This window comes from Octopus bimaculoides, chromosome 9 (genome assembly GCF_001194135.2).
Source record: "Octopus bimaculoides isolate UCB-OBI-ISO-001 chromosome 9, ASM119413v2, whole genome shotgun sequence".
In the NCBI taxonomy this organism is placed as follows: domain Eukaryota; kingdom Metazoa; phylum Mollusca; class Cephalopoda; order Octopoda; family Octopodidae; genus Octopus; species Octopus bimaculoides.
In genome coordinates, this window is record NC_068989.1 from 58,001,691 (window position 1) to 58,012,658 (window position 10,968).

At 36.4% G+C, this 10,968-nt stretch overlaps 1 protein-coding gene across 1 annotated transcript in view; it reads right to left on the reverse strand.

The window, feature by feature from the left end:
- LOC106877246 (uncharacterized) overlaps nt 1–10,968 on the reverse strand; it is a 52,720-nt gene that overhangs the window by 5,665 nt on the left and 36,087 nt on the right. Inside the window, exons 3-5 of the mRNA XM_014926107.2 lie at nt 5,682–5,776; nt 3,656–3,851; nt 2,375–2,530 (exon numbers count right to left, since the gene is read on the reverse strand). Coding sequence (XP_014781593.1) covers nt 2,375–2,530; nt 3,656–3,851; nt 5,682–5,776 — 447 coding nt within the window. The remainder of the gene's footprint in view (nt 1–2,374; nt 2,531–3,655; nt 3,852–5,681; nt 5,777–10,968) is intronic.

A 10,968-nucleotide genomic window follows, 5' to 3' on the forward strand; every position in this document is an offset into this window, starting at 1 on the left:
ATATATATATATATATATATATTTATATATATTTATGAATACATATATGCATTCATACACACACACAAGAGCCAGTCCAGTGGTACTGGCAACGATCTCGCTCGAAAGTCCTTACACATGCCACGGGCACAAGTGTCAGAAAGGTGACGCTGGGCACAGGTGCCATCACGATTTCGCTTTCGCTTGCTCCAACAGGTCTTCGCAAGAGGAGTTTAGTGTCCAATGAAGGAAAGGAACGCATAAGTGGGCTGGCTACACCCCTGGCAGAGGCCTTGGATTTAGGTCTCACTTGGCTTGCCGATGCATACATACATACATACATGCATATACTAGCTGACGTACCTGGTAATTCCTGGGAAAGCGGGACTTATCCCTTGGTTCCATTCTCATAATTGTTTAGCTAATCCAATAACAACAATACAACATATGTAGCCCTTAAAATGGTTTTTGTGCATTTACTGAGAATACTGAACTGTTTTACATAGGATCTTGTTTTTAGGAATTCCCAATAAGTTATGAATACCCAAATTGTGAAGTCATTTGAATTTAAAGCATTTGTGGGAGGATATTTGATGAAAGCAACTGGATCTGTGAAGCACAAAAAATTGGATTACTTCAGAACAATGCATCTTATCACAGAGCTCTCCTCACTCTTGAGCCTCCCACCAAAAACAACATGGTATCACTTCTACACCCATCCTATTCACCAGATTTAGCACCTGCAGATATCCATCTCTTCCCCACAGTGAAAATGCAGCTCAAAGTTCACTATTTTAACACCATTGTTGAGATCCAGAGCGAGTTGCAGAACTTATGGAAAACGACTTTCAGGCTGGATTCCAAAAGTGGTAGGAATGCTGGGACTGGTGTATTGCTGGGCAATACATTGATTATTTCAAAGGAGATGATGTTAAAACCTAGGTAAATAAGTTATTTTTTATTAAGCATGACTAGTCCTGGAACTTTTTGACAACACCTCATAAATATATAAACAGCAGTTGTATACAATAAGTATACCATAACACATTTAGCTACTGAAAGTAGCAAAATCAAATAACTGCCCTCAACTTTCATCATCATGTCCTCAAGACAGCTCTGGAACCTTGCACATGCATTCCTCACTGCGTTCCTAGTAAGTTCTTTGAACATCTCTTTCTTTTTGACCACCAGCTCAAATTTGGTATTGCAGACAGAGTGGTTGGTGTCTTTCTCAACCATGCTCTACACATAGTAATCTATAGATTACAATCAGGAGAATTAGGGGGCCCAGAAATGGGAGCTGATGAAGCTGTAAAAATTCTCTGACAACCACATCTGACTATTTCCAGAAGTATGGCAAAGATCTAAATCTTGCTGTCAAATATATGGCCTTTAAGTAGCAAACCTCTACAGCAGCCTCACCTAACTGTGTGAATTGAGCCTAACGACATGGCAATCATTTCCAGCATGCAGACGTGGTTGTGTGCTTTCCTGCTGGCCACAGCTTCATAGTCCCCATTGCAACTGTCCATGTTGTACCTTACAACTTTTACAATGTTCACAGAGCATTGAGCAGCAGTCATGATGTTGGCATTTCAATATCTGGCATGTATTATTTTGACACACATAACTCTTTTTAAAAATTGAGAAAAATGGATGCAGATATGAATGTGTGATTAAGTTTCATAACTACATGGCACCTGGTTCAATCCCACTGTTTAGTTTTTTTTGTTTTTTTTGCGCCCTTTTAAAGCCTAGCCAGGCACATGGGCCCGGTTTCCCGGTTTCAATGGCGAATGTGTTCCCCAGCTGGACGGGACACCAGTCCATTGCAGCGTTACTCATTTTTGCCAGCTGAGTGGACTGGAGCAACGTGAAATGAAGTGTTTTGCTCAAGAACACAATGTGTCGCCCGGTCCAGGAATCGAAACCACAATCTTACGATCATGGTGCTGACACCCTAACCACTAAGCCACGTGCCTCCCCACTGTTTAGTACCTTGGTTAAATGCCTTTTACCAAAGTAGCATCGACTCTACTAAAGCCTTGGAATGGAAATTTGATAGATAGAAACTACATGGAATGCTACCCAGGGTGGTAGTCATAATCCATTGGTTTGGATATCCCAATGCTTTTGGGTACCTTTGGATGCAAGCATTTGAGACAAGTTTCTGACTTAAAGATAACTTCTTTCCTTTCCCACATCTAGGAATTGTAAGACAAGATGATAGAAGATTTGAGCAAAGGAATCCAGACTTTGGCAAGAGAGATGGGTGTTGCCATCATGAAGCTGGACCTTCACTACTACTTGTACAAGTGGTGCAAGGGGCAAATTCCAACAGCCCTTCTTTCTTTATTAATTAAGAAATAATGAAGGTAACATAAAAAGGACTGACCTCCAATGATGTTATCACTTTGCGACCCCAATCAGCTTTTCCAACACTGCCAAAAACCATTGATGTAAATCCTCCGCAGCTCAGTTGATATTCACTGTGGTATTCTTTACCATCAAGCTCAAATTTAGCTTGCACATTCTCTCTTGAATATCGAATCTGCAAATTAATTAATGTGTAATTAATGTGAAAAAAAATATAAAGACATATTTTGGGACAGTGTAGCTAAAAGGAATTTACATAATGTAGATATGAGAACATTGGAATAGATGCTTGATAATAACAAGTTGATTTATTTATTTGGGGTTATGTTGACCTGATCAGTTCCATAGCCAATTCTGGAAACAGATCAAAATAGCCATATCCACAATTCAACTGATACAGATATTCACAACTACCACACCACTTTGTCAAGAGGCCTTGGCTTTGCAAGTTACATGGTGACCTCACTAGTGTTGGGGCCACAAAAATAACACTGACTACATTCTGTAAAGTGGCTGGCATTAGGAAGAGTATCTAGACAAAGAAAACCTTGTTAAAACAGACAGTGAATGCAGGCCTCTGCTCATCAGATCCTGCTGAACTGTTTAACATATACCAGCATGGAATATAGAATTAAATAATGATGGTAATGATGATGATGAAGATGATGATGATGATGACGAAGATGATGATGATGATGACGATGGCAAGTCAGTCCAGAGCAATGACAGAAGTCAGACAAACAAAACCAGCTCTGTTGTAAAGTTCATCTATCCAGGTACAGAGTTAGATCTAAAGGCTGGCTGACTTAGGCTTCAAATTATCCATGGATGAGATTAATAAAATTATATATTAGTGTGACTAAAAAAGAGAGGAGAAATTTTAATGAGAGAGATGTCACAGAGATTGTATACTACATACTGGAATTGGACCTCTGTTAGAATAGTCTTGCTATAAGAGATCCTCCTCCTCTTGAACCTGAAAGGATGAGAAAGCAAAGTTGACCTTGGTGAGATTTGAACTTAGAACATTAAGAGCCAGAAGAAATACCCTTAAGCATTTTGTCTGATGTGCTAATGATTCTGCCAGCTCACCAACTTTACATATTTCCATCTATCAATCTCTACCTACTAATCTTGGTAGGGTTGCGGGGATGGAGTCCTCAGGTACTCTGACATAGGGAACTATCAGAAGTAGCAATTTTTACACTTTTCCTTTACATATATATGGACAGACTAACTGTGAAGTTAATTTTTTCAAAATATAATTCAAACAAAAAATGAAGTTCAGAATACTACTTACTTTGTGCCATTTGTCATCATTAACATGTATCTTGGGAATGGTCAATGTTGCATGGCTTTGGCTACATCGAATTGTATAGACGAGGTAACCATGGAATATTTGAATTGCCATGATTTCTGATTTGTCGTTTCGCCGATTCATATAAAGCAACAGTGCATCCTTAGATGAAGTACGGAACTCAAATTCAATTGTGCCCCTGAATTATAAAAAAAAAAATAAAAGTTGAATAATTATCTACATCAGGAGTTCTCAACTATTCTTTTGACTGTGTGGTACATTGCAGGTGACACGAAAAAAATTACTAGGTATACACAATTGAAACAGTATAGATTTACAAACGCCACCTGTGAATTATAATTAACATAATTACACTATTAGTAAGCATGGTTGTTGTTTGACAGAGAATTTCTTCATATATATATATATATATATATATATATATATATTTATATATATATTGGAGTGAGATGAACACCATCCCAGCAGTGACTCATGGGAATGCCAGATATGTTTTTGTCCTCCTTGGGTCTTGTCAGTGACAGGTACCCTTTAGTCACATGCCTTGGCAAAATCTGTCATCACTGATATATTGAACAGAGAATAATACATTCACTGATTTGGTGAAAAGCTTGCCAGGCTAAAATAAAGCCAGTGTATGCAATTGAAACAGCATTAAATATAAAAACCATTTGAGTGTCATACTTAACATATATACACTGTTGAAAGGTATGAGATTATGAGGTACATCATCATTGACAAACCTCAAGAAAATGAAATGCTGGGATGATGTTCATCTCGTTCTGATATATATTGTTTTTAACTCTTGTTTATGAAAAGATTTTCTTTCAGTTAAAAACCATAGCATCATGTCTGTCAATGTATATATACTTTAAGATACACAACTGGCATTTATAATTTAATGCTGTTTCAACTGCATACAGTGAGTTTTTCTTACAGCTCTGCAAGCTTTTCACAATATCAGTGAATGCTTTTTTCACTGTTCACTATATATATATTGGAGGTGACTAATTTTTTCTAGGCATGTGATGACAGAGTACACATCATTTACTGAGCCCAAGAAGGACAAAATGTGTTTGGCATTTCTGTCAGTCACTGCTGGGACGATGTTCATTGCACTCTAACATATACTGTATTTTTAACACATACACACATATATACAACAGGCCTCTTTCAGTTTCTGTCTACCAAATACACTCACAAGATTTTGGCTGGCCTGAGGCTATAGAAGAAGACACTTGCCCAAGGTACCATGCAGTGACATTGAACCCAGAGCCATGTGGTTGGGAAGTAAACTTCTTACCACACACCCATATCTGCACCAATAATGTTCCAAATAAATAGAATAACAAATAAATAAATAAAGAATATGGAAGCATATATAAATATTAGTGTGATCATTTTTGCCTTCACACAGCCCATCTAATACCGTGTTTTACTAAAGATGAATTGCTGACTAATATCCACTGAAAAGATGGCCAGAATTTTGTTTTAAACACCTCATATAATGCTTCATAACTTTTTAGGAATCTATTTGATTATGAAAAAAAATGTTTTAATTTTTCGATTTGGTAAAAGAAATTTTGTTTTTTCAATTTTACAAATCTTTCTCTTTAAAATCAGAGATAAAATATGGACAGTTCAAATTTTTTGCTAAAGTCCTAGCAAGAGACCCTTAAATGTGTTTATGGGGAGAAAGATTTTGAAAAATGTCAACATGTCAAGGTGACAAAGAAAGGAGGGCATCAGGTGGTCAAGAGATATGCTAAAAATAACAGCTAATTTTCCCTTAAATCATGCACAAAAAATTTTTTTGTTTGTTTTTTGATAAATGAAAACGTTGGTTATATTTTGCCAAATGGTGATAGCTCTAAAAGGTACAAAAATAAAATAAAAACTTTATGGTATTTTCTTTTCTCAATTTTAATTTATCTAAAAGGTATTCAAGATTATATATTTAATTAGAAAGCATTTTAGATAGATCAAAATGGAATATGTGAGTACTTACTTTTCATAAAATTCATTTTTAAAATCAATTTCAAACAAACTGCCAGCTACAGGTTCTATTTTGACACCACTTGTACCAGAAGCATCGATGTTTGACTATAAAAAGAGATAACATTAAAATATTTTAATAAAACCACCTTTTATATCAAATCATTGAGACTGACTAATAAATAAAGTATGTGATAATAATAATGACAACAATAATAATAATAATAATAATAATAATAATAATAATAATAATAATAATAATAATAATAATAATGATAATATTAGGTATAATAAAAAAATATTCAAAATACATAACAAAAACACCAGGACTAATGAGTATATATAGCACTAATAGGCACTGCACACATCATACATAAAACACTAAAAATAAGAGCATCACAACAAACCACAGCACACACTCAAGGCATACAGAGCTGTGCTTCTTGGTAGTACAATGAAAGCACGTGATAAAAATAAGACTACTGAATAATAATCTTTTCTACTCTCGGCAAAAGACCTGAAAATTTTGGAAAGGGGGCCAGTTGATTAGATCGACCCCAGTACAATTTATCAAGCCCAAAAGGATGAAAGGCAAAGTCGACCTCGGTGGAATTTGAACTCAGAATGTAAAGACAGATGAAATGCTGCTAAGCATTTTGCTTTGCATGCTAACGATTTTGCCAGCTCATTGCTTTTGATAATATAATAATAATAATAATAATCTTTTCTACTATAGGTACGAGGCCTGAAATTTTGGTGGAAGAGACCAGTTGATTACATCAACCCCAGTGTTTCACTGGTACTTAATTTATTGACCCTGAAAAGATATATATATATAATATATATTATATATATATTATATCTTTAGGCCATATATATAATTAAGATATAATATATATATTACATTTATACATATATTATATATTATATTTATACATATATTATATATTATATTTATCTATATATATAAAACACAGGATGTGTGTCTATTAGTGTTTGTCATGTCTTTATAACTTGAGATCCACCCAACTGATTTTAATGAAATTTTACACATGCATTACATAGGGTCTATGGAGTGTTATGGACCAAAAAATTTCCAGCTTCTTGCCTAATGCGGGTCCAGAGGCAGATAAACCACATTTCTTAAGCATTTTCGCAGCGTTAAAGTCTGTAACTTGAAGACTATCCAGTCGCTTTCCTCCAATTTGCAACACGCAATAATCAGGCTCCTCAAATTGCTGTTGACTAAAACAATTTTTGATGCCAACTATACCCCACCACCAAATGTAGATTAATCAGATTTGAGTATACTGTACTGGTTTTTATCTTTGTCTAAGGCCATTTTCCGACGATAAAATATTGACACTACTTATGCATGAGTAGCGTATAATATTTCATGAAAATCTTTTTTGCCCAGTTTGGCAGAGGAAATGAGAAGAACATTAAAAGTTTTGTTGGCACCTTGCTGATGTTTCATGTTACCATCCTGTGCACCACAGGGCCATGTGTGTGTGTGTGTGCAGCTGGGTAAAGGCACAACAAATCCATTCACCCATTCTCCAGAAGTGCCCTGTTGATGTTTCTATTTGAAAACAAATGACACAAGGATTAAGAATATAGTCATTTAAATCCATTCCAGTGCTTAACTGATAATTCCAGTGCTTAACTGATAATTATTTTATCAACCTCAGAAGGATGAAAAATAAGCTGACTAATAATATATATATATATATATATATATTATATGCTTGTAATATAATATGTGACAATTATTCAGTTGCCATGATAAAATTCCGAGTTTTGGATGTCGAGGCGGAAACTTGCACAGGCATCTCTTCAGTTATCGAGGCAAGTAAATATGCTATGAAAATGACCGTTAAACAAAGGGAAATTACTATGTAACTGACCGTTATTAAGACAAAAGAGTTATTAGAATGACCGCTAACTAAGGAAAAAAACTGAAGGAGAGGAAGTAAAAAGTAAAAGGTAAAGGAGTAAGAAAGCTCATAGCAATTGCATGTGCGTGCATTTACATTCATAGACATGCGAGCACGCACACCCACGTACATGTGCCTATATGTATATGTTCACTCAGACTCACATGAAACACACACATGTGCACCCACACGTGTGTCAAATAGATGCACATATATATGCAACCATGCATGTACACATATAGAAATCCAAACACACGCGTGCACACACACGCATGCACACACACACATGCCCATACCCATAGATGCATAGTTATATTCAAATACACATGCACACACACACACGTGCACATTACCATATGTGCACAGTTATATTCAAATGCATGTCTAAAAAACATACATGCTATATGTGCATATGCTCACTTACACTTGCGTACTTGCACACACGCATGAGTGCAAGTGAGCATATACCAAATCTGCTTACAAGGCTTTGGTTGGTTTGATGCTATAGTAGAAGGCACTTGCCCAAAGTGCCATGCAGTGGGACTGAACCTGGAACCATGTGGTTGGGAAGCAAGCTTCTTACCACCCAGCCACTCCTGCCCCTATACACAAATATTGAAAAGAAAAGTTTCCTCTCTTAATATGAAGCTAGTGGACTATAGAAATTATAATATTAATTTATCCTATTTCATGAATTTAAAAGCAGCAACGAATTGTTAGCTACCTCAAATTTCATGATTGTTACAAGTGATCTAATTACTGATAAATGCAAGACAAACATGTAATTATAGAGAAACTTGGAGTAGTGAAAGTATGAAATTATAGTTTCCAGCAAATAAATAAATAAATTCTAACAATTTTGTTTTTGACTTTTCACTTCCTCTTTCATTTATATGCTCCAACACACACACACACACACACACACACACACACACACACACACACACACACACACACACACACACACACACACACACACACACACACACACACACACACACACACACACACACACTTATACACACATGGATGTACAAGTGTGTGTATCTATAGGTACATGAATATTAATGTTGCAGTTACATGAAATAGTTACAGCTTACAGATGAAAGCTGTAACTATTTCATGCAGGTCAAATGAATGATCAAACTTGAACTGTCTGTAGGTTTTGCTTTTCTATTGGAGATCAATATATTAACCAATGGTGATAGAAGTATTGATTTCAGATAAGGTAGAAATTAGAGTTGTGATATTCATATTTTTTCCAGTGTCATTAAGGTAACAACTGACACAAAATGGCTTCAATTGTACAATAGTATAGCATATATTGTAATCTCTCTCTCTCTCTCACAAAGAGAGACAGAGAGAGAGAAAGAGACAGACAGAGACAGAGACAGAAATATATACATTTCCCTTGTAAAACATTATTACACACCTTTTCCTTTGAGCTGTATTATAAACTCTATCAATAAACAAGAAGTAAAGGTTCTTATTCATTTCATCTCACCTTCCTTCTTTTCTTTTTAATTATTCTTTTAAGGAAGGAAATCCTTTATAGGTGCGGACACACACATATGAAGCTCGCGTCTGAACACGATCACAGTCCATTGACTAATTCCACAAAAGGAGTTCTAAACATAACAGACTGTAGTAATCTGTAGTTGGCAGAATATTAGACTATTTGAAAAAATAACTGTGAACATAAATTACACTCTTATATGTTTTGAGTTCAAATACCACCAAAGTCAATTTCACTTTTCTTTCTTCTGTGGTCAACAAAATAAATATTACTCAAGTATTGGGTTGATTCAATATTTCTATAAAGGATACTCAATATGACTGGAATTATATAATAGAGGTCTAAGACTGTATAGTAAAGAAATTAATATAAGTTCTTGAGATTAATACTACAGAGTGCTTCACAATAAAATGCAAAACTTGCTGTCTCCTCTCTCTCTGTTTTCTGTTGTTACTATTATGGTCTCTGTTCCTCAGAACTGGAGGGCATCATGCTTCCACCATTCAAGCAACCCTGATCCACTTGTTTTTCTTCCTCTCGTCTCACATGGTGCATTGAACCCTGTCCCCCTTTGATCCCTGATTAACCATAGTGCTCATTCTTTGCCTATAGAATTTTTCCCTGTTTGTGTCTTTCCTTCAACAGTTTAAACAGAATAATATTGGTTTCTGATTTAGGTGCAAAGCCAACAGTTTTGAGGGAGGTTATAAGTCGATACCATCAATCTCAGTATGTGATTGGTACTTTATTTCATCAACCCCTAGGGAATGAAAAGCAAAGTTGACCCTGATAGTATAAGGATGTAATGAGCCAGGACAAATTGCTTATTACAATTCTACCAGCCATAGAACAATAATCCTTTCTATTATAGGAACAAGGTCTGAAATTTGGGGGAGGGGGAGAGTCGATTACATCGACCCCAGTACTCAACTGGTACTTAATTTATCGACCCCGAAAGGATGAAAGGTGAAGTTGACCTGGGTGCAATTTGAACTCAGAACATAGCGATGAGCATAATACTACTAAGCATTTCATCCAGCATGCTAACAATCCTGCCAGCTCACAACCTACCTAAATGGAATAACAATGGCAACAAACTCGCTGGTCTTGGAGAGCCTGGAGAGGTATTAGACAATATTCCATCCTCCAGCACGTGCAAAGGACATGCCTGTATGGGTGGCTGTGATTTTACTTTGCTTGATGTGTAATCACTACAACTCCCAGTTCCTTGTCATTTCCTCAGTAGGGGTCAGCGTCTGAAGATGTTTTCTCACCACTTTGCCCCACGCCTTCCTGGGTCTACACCTTCCACGGGCTCCTTTCACAATTAGGGATTGACATTTCTTTAAGTAGCTGTCCTCATCCACATGCATCACATGGCCATACAAGTACAGTCTTTACTCTTGCACATAACATCTGATGACTTTCATACTGTTTTCCTCTTAAATCATTTACAATGAAAACCATTCAGAAGGCAATTTTGCATGGTAGCCAACACAGTTTCACATGAGCAATGCAACAATCCTGCATGACTATTTTTTTTTTGTTGGCACTCCGTCGCTTACGACGTCGTGGGTTCCAGTTGATCCAATCAACAGAACAGCCTGCTCGTGAAATTAACATGCAAGTGACTGAGCACTCCACAGACACGTGTACCCTTAACGTAGTTCTCGGGGATATTCAGCGTGACACAGTGTGACAAGGATGACCCTTTGAATTACAGGCACAACAGAAACAGGATGTAAGAGTGAGAGAAAGTTGTGGTGAAAGAGTACAGCAGGGTCCGCTACCATCCCCTGCCGGAGCCTTGTGGAGCTTTTAGGTATTTTTGCTCAATAAACACTCAC